At 38.5% G+C, this 18,896-nt stretch overlaps 1 protein-coding gene across 3 annotated transcripts in view; it reads right to left on the bottom strand.

Moving 5' to 3' along the window:
* Positions 1 to 18,896, bottom strand: part of ITGB1 (integrin subunit beta 1) — a 52,216-nt gene that overhangs the window by 2,966 nt on the left and 30,354 nt on the right. Inside the window, exons 4-16 of one of the 3 annotated variants that reach the window (XM_013980285.2) lie at positions 18,521 to 18,743; positions 16,912 to 17,082; positions 16,156 to 16,394; positions 13,970 to 14,125; positions 12,955 to 13,050; positions 12,560 to 12,649; positions 11,051 to 11,191; positions 10,688 to 10,887; positions 8,630 to 8,868; positions 8,186 to 8,408; positions 6,972 to 7,204; positions 4,891 to 5,057; positions 3,668 to 3,748 (exon numbers count right to left, since the gene is read on the bottom strand). In XM_013980285.2, coding sequence (XP_013835739.1) covers positions 3,674 to 3,748; positions 4,891 to 5,057; positions 6,972 to 7,204; positions 8,186 to 8,408; positions 8,630 to 8,868; positions 10,688 to 10,887; positions 11,051 to 11,191; positions 12,560 to 12,649; positions 12,955 to 13,050; positions 13,970 to 14,125; positions 16,156 to 16,394; positions 16,912 to 17,082; positions 18,521 to 18,743 — 2,253 coding nt within the window. In that variant the 3' untranslated portion in view covers positions 3,668 to 3,673. 3 annotated transcript variants of the gene reach the window in all.

Raw genomic sequence — 18,896 nt, forward strand, 5'->3', positions numbered from 1 at the left:
CAGCCTTCGCCCCACCCCACAACACACACCCTGACCAGTCATTTCTGAAACATGGAGAACTTAGGATCCTGCTGAGCCAACACTATATAATCGGGATAATAAAAATCACATGAGATACCAAATTCTGAGCTCTAATCCCAACTAGAGCTAATACGTGACTATACAGATGTTACAGCAGACATTTCATAATGGAAACAGAAATCTGGATCCTGTCAACTACGTTCTAATCAAGTGATCCGTATAAATACGTAACGTTCTTTATTTCCCCTTCCCATCATGAGGTTACTATTGCCTATTCTTTCAAATATGCTGGGAACCTACATTTCCATGATTAAGTTTCTTTAAAATATTAGACAAATCTAGTATTTAATACTTAAAAACTGCAAGGAAGGTTATTAATTAAAAAAAGGAAAGAAGAAAAACACCTAAGTTACAGATGAATACAAAGTACAATTTATACAGCAGAACTTACCTTTGGAGAAAAGTTGACTCATATACACAAACACTAATATTTATTTTTTCAAAGCCCATCCAAACAAAATTCTAACATGCAAGGTTAGATATAAACTTAAACTCTCTGCATTGGGCATTATATTCAACAGAGGTAAGCTAAAATAATGCAGGTTAGTCCCCACGATTCAGACTGCAACTCCTTCCCAACAAAAAGCAAAGCCTCTCTAAATCAAGAGAACACTTCAGCAGTGAAGTCCTCAGTTCTCGGTAAAATGCCATCCTGGTGCCCATCCTGGAAGGGCTGGCATGGTGGCTACAGCATCGCCTCTGTAATGCATTAGAAATGCACACACAACTGTGGCAGGTCAGGAGCCTATATCCAATGTGCTCAACAGCTTTTTAACAATTACCAAGTTGATAACTTGATTTTTTAATGTACCTACATGAATAGTCTTATGTGCTGAAATGATTAGAATGCCTTCCTATTATCTGAAATATATTAATGACATAATTAACTGATTGGCAACCTTAGTTCCATATTGGAAAAGAGCTTTATAAGCCATGATTTAATTTTTTTTTTTTTTGTCTTTTTGTCTCTTCTAGGGCCGCTCCTGCGGCATATGGAGGTTCCCAGGCTAGGGGTCTAATCGGAGCTGTAGCCACCAGCCTACGCAGAGCCACAGCAACGCGGGATCCGAGCCGCGTCTGCAACCTATACCACAGCTCACGGCAATGCCGGATCCTTAACCCCCTGAGCAAGGCCAGGGATCGAACCTGCAACCTCATGGTTCCTAGTCGGATTCCTTAACCACTGAGCTGCAATGGGAACTCCCATGATTTAATTTTTTAATGTTCACTCATTAATTTCTATTGTTTATTTTTACCTTAATTTTCCTTGAGAAAATCTCTCAGGATAACTTATACCCATTAATTTGCCTGGATTTCACTGATCAATAAAGAAATTTTTATCAAACTTTCACTTCTTGAACTAGTCAAAATGCGTATTTTGACTAAAGAAGTAATATTTTAGCCAAAAACTGAGTTAATAAAAACATTAAGTTTCACTATTAATTATTGATAATTTCCTTCAAAGCACAATTTAACATACGCAAAGGTGAAAATTTCACCTTTCAAAAGGAGATACAGAAATTTTTCTCATATAAGAAGTTGTAACCATATGAAGGGAAAGGGAGAAAAGAGACAAGAAGCAGAGAAGAGAAGAAATCCCAGCAAATCAGTTTCCTCCTAAAAATGACTTTCTAGGAAGTATTAAATGAGAAAGAAAAGAATGTTATCAAGTCTCTTATAAACAGAAAATGTACCAGATTATCCACACATGAATCTAACTGTAATTTTCTCCCAACAAATACAACTTTGCCATTTCAAAAGTCTTAAAAATCTGCTTAGAAATAAGAGAAAACTCTGAGAAGCAACGGTTTTTCTAATGTTATTGGTATTGCCTGTATCTCTTAAAAATATTAAACTTTCCTATACTTTAAGATCTTATTTAGGAGTTCCCGTTGTGGCTCAGCGGTTAATGAACCTGACTGGCACGCACGAGGACGAAGGTTGGATCCCTGGCCTCGCTCAGTGGGTTAAGGATCTGTCGCTGGCGTGAGCTGTGGTGTAGTCACAGATGTGGCTCGGATCCTGTTTGCTGTGCCGGTGGTATAGGCCAGCGGGTACAGCTCTGATCGGACCCCCTGGCCTGGGAACCTCCACAAGCTGCAGATGCAGCCCTAAAAGACCAAAAAAAAAAAATGTCATTTGTTATCATTTTGTAAGTACATTCTCAGTAGAGAAATCTGCAGTGCCGGTTTCTAGGTAACAGAGCGGTTTGCCCATCCACTGACTAGTCATGTGAACTTGGTCAAGTTACCTCAGTTTTCTCCTATGTTAAGTAAGAATAAAAGTAGTTAGGAAAGTTCTGGATCGCCAGTCAGGAGAAATAGCTCTAATCACAACCTTTTGTTCACAGAGTTTTAGGGGCTTACGTAATTACATTAAAAGATGCTAGAAGTTCCCATTAGGACTCTGGGGTAGTGAACCCGACTAGCATCCATGAAGAAGCAGCCCTACTCAATGGGTTATGGGTCTAGTGTTGCCGTGAGCTGCAGTGTAGGTTGCAGATGCGGCTCGGATCCGGTGTTGCTGCGGCTGTGGTGTAGGCTGGCAGCTCCAACTCCAATTCAACCCCTAGCCTGAGAATTTCCATACGTAGTGGGTGCAGTTCTTAAAAAAAAAAAAAAAAAAAAAAAGCTAGAAGCACTTCATGAAAAATCAGTTATAAGAAAGAATCCTATCTACTAGTAATAAAAAAAACATGATAAATTTGTCATCTAAGTAAAACATACACTCATCAAAATAACTTACCTTAGCTGACAGAATAAGTAAACCAAGCTTTACTTATTTACTTATTTACTACCACCATGAAATTTTCAACCAAGTTTTATTTAAAACTGTGAATAGAACTGTTCTCTTTTAAAGTCTTTGTTACCTTTCCAGGAAAGTTGAATTTCAGAACCTTGAATATTAGAATTATTCAATAACTAACAAGAAAGTACACATATAAGTAAGAAGTTCTGGATTTTAAAGAGATTTAAGTTACAATCAAGGACTAAAGCTTTTAAAAATATTTCTAGAACCAATTCAACCAAATACAATGATATTGTAGTTAAAGATTACATAAATGTTATGACAGGTTTTATTTATTCTCCTATTTTAAAGCTGGGATTTCACATTCACTTTTCACTTTTTCACCCTAAAACTTACATATAATGATTTGTTATATAAGAATAACACCACCACCCAAGGCAAAGGACTGCAGTGAGGATTATAACTGACAGGCTGCCACTCATTTATCATTAGCCAAAAACAACCACACTGCACATCATTACTGACCCCTGTTAAGGCTCTGCCAAGTGAAGGGACTCAGCGCCATCCTACTTACTAAGTGTAGGAGCTGGGACTCCACCCAGGTCTGATCACAAAGCGCATTCTCTTTTCACTACAACAAAGCTGCTGCTTCTACACCATAAAGCAAGCTTAATTCAAAGCCCTTCAAAACACTTATTCTAATTAACACAAAAAAGAAAAGCCATAGTATAGCCATATAAAGCCAGACTAAAAAAAAGCAAAAGTGATAAATGACACACAGTGCAGTAAAAAGGGTAAATTTCACATGCAAAGACAGAAAATCAAAGAAAATACGAACGGCAACTTAGAGACCAGCTTTACGTCCATAGTTTGGATTCTTGAAATTATTAATAGGACTCTTGTAAATCGGATTTTCTTGCTAAAGTGAAAGAAATAGTTTCTAATGATTTCATCAGAAAAAAATGACATACATAGTGATTAAACACTTTAAGAGAGAAATTTTACTATTTTTACACTTCCTGGAATTCATCACTTTTTTTAAAAACCCAAGCAAGTGGTAGGAAAATGCAAATGACTAAGGTTCATTTACAATTTAAAACCCTGAAGACTGTCACTGCTTTCTTCTACCAAAAGATGAAATCATAGGGCCAACCTCGGCCGCCCCACCCTGTCACCCCTACTTCAAAGCCCTAAATGCTCGCATAAACTTGCATCACTTACAGCTTTTAAATTTTGTATAAAGCAAGGGTTATCGGGTTGTAATTTGCAGAGTAAAAATACCCTGAACTACACAGGTCCATGAATTCTCAAATGTAAAAACACACCCACAGTGGAGACCATCCCTAGATCCCCAACTCCAGGCCTTAGAAACCACTGATCTCATCTCTGCCCCTATAGTTGTGCCTCTTCAACACTCATATAAATCGTACAGCAGCCCTTTGAGTCTGGCTGCTTTCCATTCAAGGTTCTTTGTTGAAAAAATAAAGAAAGCAAGAAGAAACCTTCTATTGCTACACATATAACATTATTGAGGATTATATCTTTCATAAGAAAAGTCAGAAGTTCAGATTTAAGATCAAAACTATTACAGAAATAGGAGTTCCCGTGGTGGCGCAGATGAAAAGAATCCAACTAGGAACGATGAGGTTGTGGGTTTGATCCCTGTCCTCACTCGGTGGGTTAAGGATCTGGCGTTGCCGTGAACTGTGTTGTAGGTTGCAGATGCGGCTCGGATCTGGTGTTGCTGTGGCTCTGGCCGGTGGCTACAGCTCCAATTATACCCCCAGCCTGGGAACCTCCACATGTTGCAGGTGTGGCCCTAAAAAAGAAAAAAGACAAAACTATTATAGAAATAAAAATATTAACCATAGTAACCAGAATAAACATTGTTTTGTTTTAATGTGACGTTATTTAGGGTGTTTTCTGGTTTTGGCTAAATGCAAATTTTCTGAGTAAAGTCTTGGGGGAATAAAATATTTAAAGGACTTTAATAATCAGCTTGAGAATTACTAAACATGTCTTAGAAGAGTTATATTCCTTTTTAGATGTCTTCCAACTCACCGTGTCCCATTTGGCATTCATTTTTTCCTTTTCAAATTTGGCAAATTCCCTTCTGTCGTGAATAATCATTAAAAGCTTCCAAATGAGCAGCAGTGCAAGGCCAATGAGAACAATTCCAGCAACCACACCAGCTACAATTGGAATAATGTCTGGACCAGTGGGACACTCTGTAAAATAAGCAGCAGACGATGAGCACACAAGGGGTTGGTATGTGTGAAGTACAGCCCACATTACAGAGAGCTGAAGAGTCTCATAAAAAACACTAAGGAATTAAAATCCAAGATAAGTCAATGGACACTATCCCACAGAATCTATAAAAAAGACACTAAAAGTTCACAGATGAGTTCACAAGACAACAGGAGACATGACCAATAAAGAAAAGTCCTATGTATTTTATAACAGAAACTGATTTCTTTATATCAGAAATTGAAAATGAGAAAACAGTATTTTCTACAATAGCATCAAAATCATGAAATACCAATGTAAAATTCTAACAAAAAATGTGTAAGATTTACATGCTGAAAATTACTAAACACTGATGAAAGAGATCGAAGGCCTGAATAAATGGGGAGAGATTCCATGTTCTATATTAGAAGATTCAATATTGTTAAGATGTCACTTCTCCCCCAATGTGATCTATAAACTCAATGCTATCCCAATCAAAATCCTGGCAGGATGTGTACAGATGTCAAGCAAGTTAATTCTAAAATTCACAAAGGAGGAGGAGAACTAGAAAAGTCTTTTAAAAACACTTTTGGAAAAGAACAAAGTTGGATAACTCACATTACCAAATTTCACAACTGGATTTGAAGCAACAGTAATTTAAATCGTGTTGTATTGACTCTAAGACAGATGCATGGATTAACGGAACAGAATCATGAGTCAGAAACAGGCCCACACATACAAGGTCATCTGATTTTCAACCACAGTAGAGAAGGGTCAATCTTTTCAAGAAATGGTGTAAGAATGACCAGCTATCCATGCACAAAAAAACTGAACATCACCCCATATGCCAAGCAAGATCAGCTCAAATAAACCAGAAACCATAAAACTTTTAGGAGAAAACAAAGGAAAAAATCCTTATGAACTTGAAATACACCAAGAGGTCTTAGTTAAAAAAGCAGAATCTAAAAAAGAAAAACTTGGCAAATGTGATTCGTCAAAATTTAAGCTTCAGATATTCAAAAAAACACTTAAGACAATGAAAAGAAGGATGCATAGACCAGAAGACAATATTTGCAAAATATCTGAAAATGCAAAATACAGACTTTAAAAGTTTGGCTCTTTCTTCCAAAGTTAAATATATGTCCCCAAAATCCATTCTGAATATTTATCCAAGAGAAATTAAAACTTATATTCCCATAAAAACCTGAACACAAATGTAGAAAATTGCAAAGAATATTTAAAAATCATCTGGAAAAACAAGATAAAAAATGTTTCATCTTCTGAGAAGCTGAACAAAGCCATGCTCTATAATATCCTGTGACAAAATAAGTTTCCCAGTGTCCCCTTCTAAATCAAGTATATTTAAATATCATTCATAGGAGTTCCCCATTGTGGCTCAGCAGGTTATGAACCCAACTAGCATCCATGAGGACGAGGGTTCAATCCTTGGCCTCTCTCAGTGGGTTAAGGATCCTGGGTTGCTGTGAGCTATGGTGTAGGTCACAGACACAGCTGGGATCCAGTGTTGCTGTGGCTGTTGGGTAGGCTGGCAACTGCAGCTCCAATTCGACCCCTAGCTTGGGAACCTCCATATGCCACGGGTGCAGCCCTAAAAAATATACATATACATATATCACTCACAGTGACTTGACTCTTACTGAGTCGGCCCCGTGCCGTCCGGCCCTGTGCTGAGAGCTCTGTGTGGACTGCTGATATACTCTTTAATCTCTCTAATCATAAAACTTAAAATTTGCTCTTTCCCTTATTTCTTATGTAGTTAATACTATTTTAGCTTTAAGAGATTAGAAATGTCCCAAATAAACCTAAAATAGTCCAGCTCAAAGCTTTTCCTAGATACAAGGGAAACTGCCAATTGCCCTAAGCAGTAAAAAGACATAAATGAAAATGACTTTTACCTGGAGTCTCTACAACATGAACAGTGGCCTCATTGTTCCCATTCACCGAGTATGTGAAGTAGAACCAGCAATCATCAACGTCCTTCTCCTTACAATGGGACAAGGGATCGACCTGGCCTGGCTGGGGCAATTTGTCCCGATTTTCAACCTTGGTAATGTTGAAATGTGAACATTCCTGGGCACATGTATCTTTCTTTTCTCCTTTATTGAAGGCTCGGCACTGAACACATTCTCTGTTAAAACATACATCATTATATTTCTTATTTAAAATATTTGCTTAAAGATTACTTTTCCTGTGCTAAACTCAAAATAGGAACAAATTAAACCAAGAGCTACGACAGAAGATTTGAATAAATGAAGAAACACACAAATTCTAGTAAAAAACTAAACATAAAGATGCTAATTTCATAAAGAACAAGGTCCACGGAGTTCCCGTTGTGGCTCCCTGGCCCCGCTCGGTGGGTTAAGGACCGGGTACCGCCGTGAGCTGTAGTGTAGATCACAGACATGGCTTGGATCTGGTGCTGTGGCTGTGATGCAGGCTGGCAGCTGCAGCTCTGATGAGACCCCTAGCCAGGGAACTTCCTTATGCCCCAAGTGCGGGACTAAGACAAAAAAAAAAAAAAAAAAAAGAAAAGAACCAGTCCGAGAGTACAGCACAGGAAACTATATCCATTCTCCTGGGATAGACCGTGATGGATGAGAATATAAAAAAAGAATGCATGTATAACTGAGTCACTTTGCTGTACAGCAGAAACTGGCACATTATAAATCAACTATACTGTAATTAAAAAAAAAGTTTAAAGATGCAAATTTCCCAGGTGAAATTATAGATAACGCAAACCAAAATCCTCCAAAAGAAATGAGTACTAAAATAAAACTAGCCCTATCAGATATTAAATATACAATATAAAACCAAAGTAATTTTTTAAATGTGTTGCTGATGGAATAGGTCTTTTTTCAAAGACAAAACCTTCAATTGTGCTTAGTCTGATCCAAAGATAAGCAAGTGGTGTTGCTAATTTAACAAAGGTTACCACATGGACTCAACTACATAGTAAATTCAGATTGAAAGAATGCTGCCACCACTCTCATACGGCATACTTCAATATCATGTAACAAACACCAGCTATTAAGATTTAAAAGTCTTAAATAACTACACAGTTAGGCCAACGGACAGTATCACCTACTTCAAGCAATCAGGAAATACTTACTTATGCTCAGCACAGACTCCGAGGCAGGTCTGACACATCTCACAAGTTGGCCCTTGGAACTTGGGATCTGTACACTTACAGACCCCACATTCACAGACACCCCGGCCATTGCAGATCTGTCCATTTACAGCCATGCAGGACGTAGTATCCAAAGAACAGTCACAGGCGCTGCCAGTGTAGTTGGGGTTGCACTCACACACTCGACACTTGCAAACACCATTTCCTAAAATTAAAAAATATCATTTCTTGTAACAATGGTAAAAATATAAAGTCACAGCATTGACTGGAAAGTAAGAACAAGCAGTAATATGTATGAAAGTGTATCTATAGGATAGAGTGACCCTCAGTGCTGCCTTTTTTCTATCCATTCACTAAGCAAACTCTCAGGACTTTTGATTGTATTAGACAGGACCATTACAGAACCATCTTCAGACCCCGTCTCACCTCCACAAATTAAGCCATTGGATCTATCACAGTTGAAATTATCACACTCGCAGAATTTGCCAGAATAAATTTCGTTTGTATTATCCCTCTTCCTACATACACACTGTCCGCAGACACACTCTCCATTGTTGCTACAGATTTCTGAACTGTTCTCTTTCCTGCAGTAAGCGTCCATGTCTTCACTGTTCACCTCGTCTGTGCTACATTCACAATGTCTCCCAACACGTCCCTCGTTGCACCTAAAAAAAGATCCAGAAGTTCAAGCACGGAAAAAGTAGCTCAAAGTAACAAGTCATCTATGAGGAAGACTGGAAGGGGAAACGAGACCATGAACACCATCTTCCAACTACAATTAGATCACACGGCAGTGTTCACCAACACCTCACACACGTGCACAGAGTGTACCTAGGCGTGGGCACACACATGGCCATTCAGGTCCATGGGGAATCTGCACAGAGGCCCAGGAAAGTAACGATTCTGATCACAACAAAATACAATCTAACAATGAACAGGCGAGCAAAACATTTGGAAACCTAGGATAAACTTACTTTTAAAGAGTATGCTATGTTTTCAAATGGTATGCTATGTACTGTATTTACTCATATAGATGAAGCAACAGGCCAACTGTTAATCTATAAAAGTACAGTAAACACACTGAAAAGGTGCATGGAACTTGAAGAAAAATACACTGAGCATAACATATGAAAAATACGCTTGAAAATAAGTTTATGCTACGGATCCAGACTTTTCAGACACACTGTATATTTTTAGAATATCTAATGCTTTCAGATACTGAAGCTATTAGTTCTGTATCTGGTAAATACACAAAATGAGGGAAGGCAAAACATTTTAAAGATAATCCTTCAGTTAAATAGTGTTTTATTAAAAATGGTTCTAAATAACTCAGGACATGTATGACATGAAAAATAAAAACGTAACATTTTCATTGTAATTTAGAATAAAAAGCTAATAATTGACGGCAAAATACTGCCATCTGTTTTCGTCATGATTAAAAACCCTTCAAAACCTAGTCATTTGGAACTGACATTTAGATCAAAATATTCTCCCCTATTAAGGAAAAAGCTGTAGTCAAGAATGAATACATTCAATTTTGGGAGTTCCCGTCGTGGCTCAGTGGTTAATGAATTCAACTAGGAACCATGAGGTTTCGGGTTGGATCCCTGGTCTTGCTCAGTGGGTTAAGGATCCGGCGTTGCCATGAGCTGTGATGTAGGTCGCAGATGTGGCTTGGATCCCCCGTTGCTGTGGCTCTGGTGTAGGCCAGTGGCTATAGCTCCAATTAAACCCCTAGCCTGGGAACCTTCATGTGTCGCAGGAGCGGCCCTAGAAAAGGCAAAAAGAAAGAAAAAAAAAAATTTCAATTTTAATTAAAAATTACACAGCATGAAAATAAAACTTCAAGTAATTTTATCAAAGTCAGCAGTAGAGTCTATGTTCTAAAAATACTGTTTTAGTTTTACAAAATATACTGAATTTTTTTGGCCACACCTGTGGCATGTGGAAGTCCCCAGGTCAAGGATTGAACTCACGCCACGGCACTGACAACACCAGGTCCTTAACCTGCTGAGTCACCAGGGAACTCCAAAATATACTGATTTTTTTAAAAAAATTATTCCCATGATGCAGAAGTTCATGTAGTACAAGGCAAACATACTTTACTGCCTCCTAACTCCATTTCCCAGATAAAACTCACTAGTATTTTACATAAGCTTATTTAGCACTAGAAAATTCGGACTGCTATCATATGAAAGAAACACCCAAATGCTACCTTAATTGTTTGTCAAATATATATCTCGGATGGTTATAAAAGCTTTATTTTAGAGTAAAGAGCAGTCTGCCTAAGGGAAAAAAGGCAGAGAAGAACTTTCCATAAACAGTACACTACACAATCACCAAAACAGATCTTGTGGTGAGCTACAGCGGTTGGAACAGTCATTTATTGTTTCAATAGAGAGGTTTTCTCTGGAGGCCCCGACAGAGCCAGCCTCCAGCTGCCCTAGTGGACACACCCCCGTGCTCCCCACAGCCCAGGCTCACCTGCAGGCCCCACACTCAAACGTCCCATTGCCGTCATGGCACTTGGGGCTGCTGGGGATGCCCTCGCTCTGGCATTCACATTCGCAGATGAACTGAAGGATTATCTCTACTTCTTCAGTGAAGCCCAGAGGCTTAATTTTAATAGTTTCAGAATTCTTATTTGGACATTTATTGGCAGTTATGCTAATTTCAAACTGAACCTTAAAGGAAAAAAGAGAAGATAAAGTTAACTAAGCAATTTGACTAAACGTTTTCCAAAAGCTACTTGAATTATACATCTTTAACTGTATCTCAAATTATAAATTATAAAAATTGCTTATAAACAAGCAGTTTTTTCTTTTCTTCAGCAACTGGGTAACATACCTCATCCCCAATGGAAATATTGGAGCATTTTCTCCCGTTTTCCCCTGTTCCATTCACCCCATTTTTGCAGTAAGATTTGTAATTTATTGTTACTCCTTCTGGTAATTTGCTGTTTTCCAAAATGACTTCTGAGGAAAGGGACTAAAAGAAAGACTAATTACATGGAGGAAAGACAAACAAATGCTACTATTAAATAAGTTGAGTGCATGAATTCAATGGATAAAATGAACTATTAAGAAAACAGTTTGTTATCCAAATAAAATCACTGAAGCCAAATCCTAAGTGCCTAGAAAACACAAAACCCAGAGAAATGAGCTCTAATTAGTAAGGATCAATTCTTCAAAATAATGTATATGACTGAAAAGAGTATTTACGTTCTAATGACTGAGTTAAAAGTGTAATGATGATACAGCACAGAGACCCGACATTAATTACGAGGAATCCGAAGAACTCTTTCCATCCCCGCTGGCAACACAGCTGTCCTCTGGCCCCACCACTTCCAGCTCACCAGGGACCAAGGTCAATGATCTATTACACAGTCTGGGAATAAATGCACTAAGAGGCCACTTCAGCCCTGCCCAGCCCCCCAATTGCCCCCCAAAAGAAAACACCAAGTGGAAGGTTCAGGCCAGTAGTTTTTTACAACATCAGACTGCTCGGGACAAATGGACAAGGCTGCAAAAGCAAACTCTCTCCTGGTCATACTCCTCCACGGATGGAGTTAAGAAAGCATTAAGACAGTCTGTGAAGCGGAAAACAACTATGGGGGGGAAATCTTTGTAAAAACCTCTCTGTCTTTGAGTAGGATCTTTCCAAATTACTTTGGGAACCCCTGGCAGGAGGTAGAAAGTGTCTGAAATTCAACCAGTCAAGCGGTTGAGAGCGGGTGTGCACGGCAGAGGATGGTTACTGTTCTATTACGGAAGCCCTGGAATGACTCACAGCAGTGACTGAGCAATGCTTAGTGAGTATCCCTACAGGACTCTGAACTAAGCTCCAGATGGAGAACAGAATTCCTCTCTAATTTCAATTCAATTTCCTTCCAAATGTAGGGGGGAAACATTTTATACATCTTATTAAAATAGGTAAGTCATGTCATATTTACATTCATAAATATATACTTTATGGTACATGCATATATGGCTGTATGTATACCTCTTGAGAACAGAGAACTATATACCTTAAATACATGGCAAGAGAAGAATTGGCAAAAAAGCTTTTTTGGCAAAATGCATCAAAACAGATGAATTTATGAAAGTAATCTTTTAAATCTAAATGTAAGTTATTTCACACTTGCTTTCCAACAAGGAGACGTATTTCAGATTTAGAAATTTTTGGTTACATTCTGCTTTGTTACTCTAAGAGAGTACAAGTTTTTCCTCCAGATACAGAATTTAAGTTTCACACTGTCCTCTGAGCATGCTAAATTGTGTACAAAGGGAATTTTACTTTTTTTGAGCAAAGTGTCAACAGGGTATTTAAAACAGATCTTATTTAAAATGCACTCACATTGTATGCATCGATGATCAACTGAATTACATTGCTGGAATTTGCAGATAATGTTCCTACTGCTGACTTGGGGATCAAATTTTTCAGTTCCTACAATTAAAAGATAAAACATATAAAATGTAAGTACTATTCATTCAACTAATTAGCATCGATATTTATTTATCTCTAAATACCAGTTTCAGAAACATTTCCTAAATAACTTAAGGAGGCAGACCTGAAACAACTAGTTTTTTAATGTAATTAAAATTAATGTACACCACTTTTGTAAAATCGAGTATGGCTAGCTAGTGACATTTTCACACATTTCAGTTTAGGCTTATCATTTTGCCTCTAATGACTAAACAAAAACGGTCTAGAAATATGTCCCTCTTTTGATCTCACACATACATATTTACCTTGTAAACGGGCTGAAATTCTTCAGTAACTGCAAAAATCGTCTGAATGTTATTTTCGCTTAGTTTTTGGACAAGGTGAGCAATAGAAGGATAATCCTAAGAAATTAAACAATAAAATTCACAATGTAATTATATCCAATATATTCGTTTTACAATACTTTCTGAAAATAATGACTTGAAGATATAACTGCATTACTTACACAAGACTGCCTAAAACAACAAACAGTTGCTGAATGGGTGGTGTGTAGAGGGTTTCTAATCCTACTCTATGTGTGTATAAAAATTTCCATAATAAAAAGGTTTTAAAAAGCAATTAAATGTCAGAACAATGAAATTTTTAAAATGCCGTAATTAAAGGTTGTATTATTATCTACCACTTAAGAAAGAAGAAGACCAAGATTCAGCAAGGTTTAATTTTTTTTTTTTTTTTTTGGTCTTTTTAGGGCCACACCCATGGCATATAGAAGTTCCCAGGCCAGGGGTCAAATCGGAGCTGCAGCTGCTGGCCTTCATCACAGTCACAGCAACATCAGATCCGAGCTGCATCTGCAACCGACACCCCAGCTCATGGCAAGGCCGGATCCTTAAACCACTGATCAAGACCAGGGATCGAACCCGCGTCCTCATGAATACTAGTGGGGTTCATTACCGCTGAGCTACGATGGGAACTCCTACTTTCTTAAATCATACATAAATAAGACTAGAGTATAAGACTACACAAGTCACTTATTCAGACAGAATATAAAACTTGCTATCCAGTGACTATACGAGTGAGAGGACAGAGCCCTGGGCTGAAGGAGTCAGCAGCTCCCTTCACCCGCCAGGAAGTGAACACAAAGCCACAGTCTTAAAACAGCAACACAAGCTTTCCTGCACATTAGATCAGGGCCCAACTCAGCAAAATAACAAACCCCAAACCCTGAAAACCCCTAAGACAGTCACCCACAGTACTTTTTTAGTATTGATCCTAAATTCAACTTGAATCCATTCGATATGTGAGGAACTAAGCACTTACGTAGTAATGGCTCATTGTGTATACATCATTTTCCAGGTGACACTGTCCATCATTCGGTAAAACAATGCCACCAAGTTTCCCATCTCCAGCAAAGTGAAACCCAGCATCCGTGGAAAACACCAGCAGCCGTGTCACATTCCTCCAGCCAATCAACGACTCAAAAAAAAAAAAAAAGATTTCAATTTTAAAATACTACCCACAATAATTCAACATAAATCTTTTAACCTTTGTATAGGCTACCACTGTAGTTTCAACCTAATTCTGTATTCTCTTTTCACAATGCTAACGCCCTTGCTGATGAAGGCAGAGAGCACACTGTAAAGCTCCACTTGCCTAGCTGTCCATTTCTCTGAGCTCTTTTTTAAAAACTCTGTTAAAGTCAATCTCTCTCCCACTACAAGGTGCATTCACTTCGTGTAAGGCAGGAACCACATCTGGGTTCGTGCATCATATATCCAGCAGTTGTCACAGTGCTTGGCACACAATAGGTGCTTAATGAGTAAATGAAAAAGTCTTGGCCCACACCTAACTTTGCCCAACTTTGTCTCATTCCCATCCATCCTTGGTCTATCTTCTGTAGTGCATAATTCCTTAATCAGCCTCCTCCATATTAAAAGTCATCTTCCTTTTTAAAAAGTACCTTCTCCCAAGACTTGCCCTACTTAATTCTATCCGTTCTAAGCCCTCAGTACTGTTTGTTCATTTTTTATTCTCCACCTTATTCAGTAAAGAATGTAAAGTAGTAGTAAAATCTTCTATGATAATTTTATAATCATACGTGTCTAAGTTTACTCAATACATCTGTATATATCCTTCTAAGACTAAACTCCTTGAAGGCAGGAATTCAGTTTATTATGCTGGCAGTCCAAGTGAAATGTCTGTCTCTTTTGCATTTAGAGAAGTAAATGGAACAGCTCTGTCAGCACGAGCAACACTGAGCAGCAGCCACAGATGATATGGCTTGTTTTCATCCCAAGGCTGAGGCACAGGTAGAGGCAGCCCAGGGAAAGCGCTCTGCACAGTGAGCTGCTAACAGGATCACAAGCAATGGCTGGAAAGAAAGCAGACCATCAAGCCTGGCATGACTTGGAATCTCTCTCTTCCCCTTTAAAAGTAGAGACTAGCCTTAAAGTGTAACTACCCCAGTGAGAAGTCAAAGTAATGATGACACAGCAGTTAATATTTACTAGGTTGCTTACTGGCACCTTGTACGGACTGTCATATTTAAACTTCAGAACAGCCCTGTGAGGTCTATCTGTTATTACCCCTCCTTAAGAGAAGACGGAAATAGCCTCTGGAAGGGCAAGGAAACTGCCTAGTGGACGAGCAGTGATGGAAAATCTGAAGATGTGTCCTAACAGTCTTAGAAGTATAAAAACACTACATCATATTGCTATACCATATTATCATCTCGGGTATCAAGCAGCATATTAAAAACTGGCTGAGAAGCAAAGAAGCACTGGAGTCCAGGAAGGTGTTCTAGGGCACAGGGTACTATAAGGGAAAATGGGGGGAGGGAACGAGACGTCTTAGGTACTTAAGACGAACTTTATCTACCTCACAATGTTTCCTAGTTTCAACGTCACCTGTATCATTAAAAGGTCATCCCAAAATCTCAGCTGGTAAACAGAAAATTCTAATCACTACTCCAATGGAGATCAGTTTACAACCACTGAAAATCTTGCAATTAAAATTACAAATATTACATGACTTCTCAAAATACACGTTCTCATATATTCTTTCAAACTAGGATTTTAAAAGTTCTTTCTTTTTGAATTCCTAAGATAAGGGAAGATGCCTTTCAAAGATGACAAGCAGAAGAAAAGTTACCAAAGGAAAATGGTGTCTAGGACAAAGTTTATTTAAGCATTTTTAATGCTTCTGATAACCCCAATTCTATCTCAGGCACAAAGCCAGAAAGCTAGGGTACCTTGGTCTCTTCTAAAGACACAGAGCACCAGGCTAAAGCTAAACTGCCCCACTATTTCAAATGGTGCGCATTCTGGCCTTTAAAACCCTCTGTAAATGAACTGCCTGGTTTAGAGACATTACAATTATACTTTTATGAAGCACTTGTAGTTGAAGGGAATTTAAGGGATTAGTCAAATATGACATGGTAATTAAGGTAATTTCTTCTGACAGCAAAATAACACAAAATTCACACAAATAACATTGAATGCACTTACTCCACAAACGGCAACTTGCATGATTGCATCAAAGCCACCTTCTGGAGAATCCAAATTTCCAGATATGCGCTGTTTACCAACAAGTTCATTAAATACTTCCCCTTTATCAGTAAGGCTGAGCACATTTTTGTAGCTAAATGGGCTGGTACAGTTCTGTTCACTTGTGCAAGGGTTCCTGAGCTTAGCTGGTGTTGTGCTAATGTAAGGCATCACAGTTTTTTCCACAAAAGAGCCAAATCCTGTGAAGGAAAATGCAGACTGTGATGACAGATGGAGGGTGTATGGTTGGACAGATGGATAAGTTGCACTAAAATAAAATCAAGTATGTAACCACCTATAAGTCAATCTTTTTTTTTAAGAAATAATAAGGGTTGGAAAAGATATCACTGTATAAAAATATCCAGGTCTGATGGGAGATTAAGGTTATACAGGGCAGGTGTGGTCATATTAACTAGCAATGAAATAGAATCCAAGCAATCAACATGTTTATAAAATAAATCAACAAATGAATAAATACCTATGAAAACAAGCATGCATTTCACCATCTATGTGTGGTGTAATGTGTGTCAAATAACATGGCAGCCTACAGTAAGAGGAACAAGAGGCAGAAAAATTGTTAGATGTGTCACAGGAATGTGCATCCTCTTATGAACACAAGGGTAAAACCTGGCCCATTTATCTCATGTGTATGTGGTGAAGAACAAAACTGCCCAGATTTTTACAAATGAAAAGTATTAATTTTGTCAAAATTCCTACCAATTCGGAAGTCTGAAGTAATCCTCCTCATTTCATTCATCAGATCTGTTCCAAGGCTTTTCACGTTCTCCAAGTCGTCTTTCATGGAGTAGGAGAGGTCCATAAGGTAGTAGAGATCAATGGGATAGTCCTCAGCTCGCTTGAATTTCAACGTAAACGTCTGTGGCTCCCCTAGTTAAAGGGACTAGACAATTAGCTTCCCAGTAGTCCAAAGTGAATGAGAAAAACCAAGTCAGTCGATTTATAAGGCAAACACTATACAGTGAAATTTATTGACATAGTTTTTACAAAAAACCTGGGCATTTCATAGGTAACTCAATGGGTATGTCCTCATTTCATCCATAAATACTTAAAACGCCAGGCCCTGGGGATGATGAAAAAGACAGCATTCCCAGTCCACCGCAGGCAAGACAGGCGGAGAGCGAGTTTATAAGGACAACAGAGGCAAACAGACAGATGGGCCCACACAAACTAGACTGGGTGGTGAGGCAGGTCCACTATGGGGCTCGCTGGACTTCTGAGAGCCTGGCGTTATAAAGTCAAGACTCTGCTGTCTAGTGCGACGCACTGCTTGCAGTGAATAACAATCTGATTTGCACTTTAGAAAACCTCACAAAAAGTTTTAAAGATGAATTAGACACATAAACTTAAGAAACTGTTAACAGAGAGACAATAAAGATCTGAACTGAAACAAAGAGGAAGGAGAAGAGATGTACCAGAGGTGTGAGGTAAAATCCAAGAGATGTGGGTGAAAAGTCATTAAATTTTTATTTACCGATTTTCTCTACATAGGTTTCCAGTAGGCAGTTGGATAACCGGGTTTGGAACTTAAGAAGAAAGTCTACGTTACAGCCACACAAATGGCTTTAAAATCATGAGAGGAAGACCAATCATTAAGTGGACTATAAAGAGGAAGGAAGGACGGAAGGAGACACAGGGAGAACACTGGAAATCACTGCTAAGAGATGAGACGAAAAGCAGCAGTGTTATCCCAGAAGCCAAAAGAAGAGCACTTGAAAGTTTCAAGAAAGAAAGAAAAAAGGCCTGATGAGGGTCCACCAGGCCCAAGGGCTCCAGGTGGCGGCAGGGCTTTGCCAGAGGAGTTCAGGAAGCAGAAGTCGGGCAGAACTAGGCTTTGGACAGGGTGGGAGGGGAAGCTGGGGGGACGTTTCCTTGAGAGGAAGCGGCTGGAAACTGGAAGAGGAGAAAGGGTGCTTGTGCTCTCTTTCTTTTCTCCAGATGTGGGGCTGCTAAAACACTTAATATTTTAACAATACTGAATAAAAACAAAGGAAAAAATACATTAAAATGTTGTCTTTATATTCCGGAATTAGACCAGAAGATGGACGTGTTTATTTTTTAAAACTCATTAAATCTAATACTTTCTGAATCTTCAACAGAATTTACTGTGGACATTAGGCAACATTTACTTCACATACACTCTTCTTACAAATTGTTGTACCTGCAAAAAATTTCTAACAGTTAATGTAGTCAACACGTCTACTGTAGTGCCCGTTCACATGTGAAAATGAACCCTCACAGAAACTTACATCAAGTTGTCAAAAAGCTCAAGGGGAAACAAAATATTCATAGAATCAGACTGAAGTACCTGATCGTAACTGCAAAACCAACTGCTGTGGTTGGATCTGAGTGATATCTTCCGGCTGCAGCTTCTCTGCTGTCCCTTTGCTACGGTTGGTTACATTTTTATTTTTCTTTATATTTTTGGAGCCTCTGGGATTTTCAATGTCATCTGGATGACAACCCTTCTTTCTTAAGGCTTCCAAATCATCACATCGAGCAGAAGTAGGCATTCCTTCTTGTAAAAATGTCTAAAGAGCATATAAAATATAGGTTTAAGTAAAAAAGTTACATGGTCAAACCAGTTAAATTGCAAAAACCAGGTGAACCATCTAATATACTTCATTTCTGGTTTTTAAACAAAGTGTTCCCTTTATCCAAAACATAGTATGTAATTTTACTTA

The sequence above is a fragment of the Sus scrofa genome, chromosome 10 (genome assembly GCF_000003025.6).
Source record: "Sus scrofa isolate TJ Tabasco breed Duroc chromosome 10, Sscrofa11.1, whole genome shotgun sequence".
NCBI lineage: Eukaryota > Metazoa > Chordata > Mammalia > Artiodactyla > Suidae > Sus > Sus scrofa.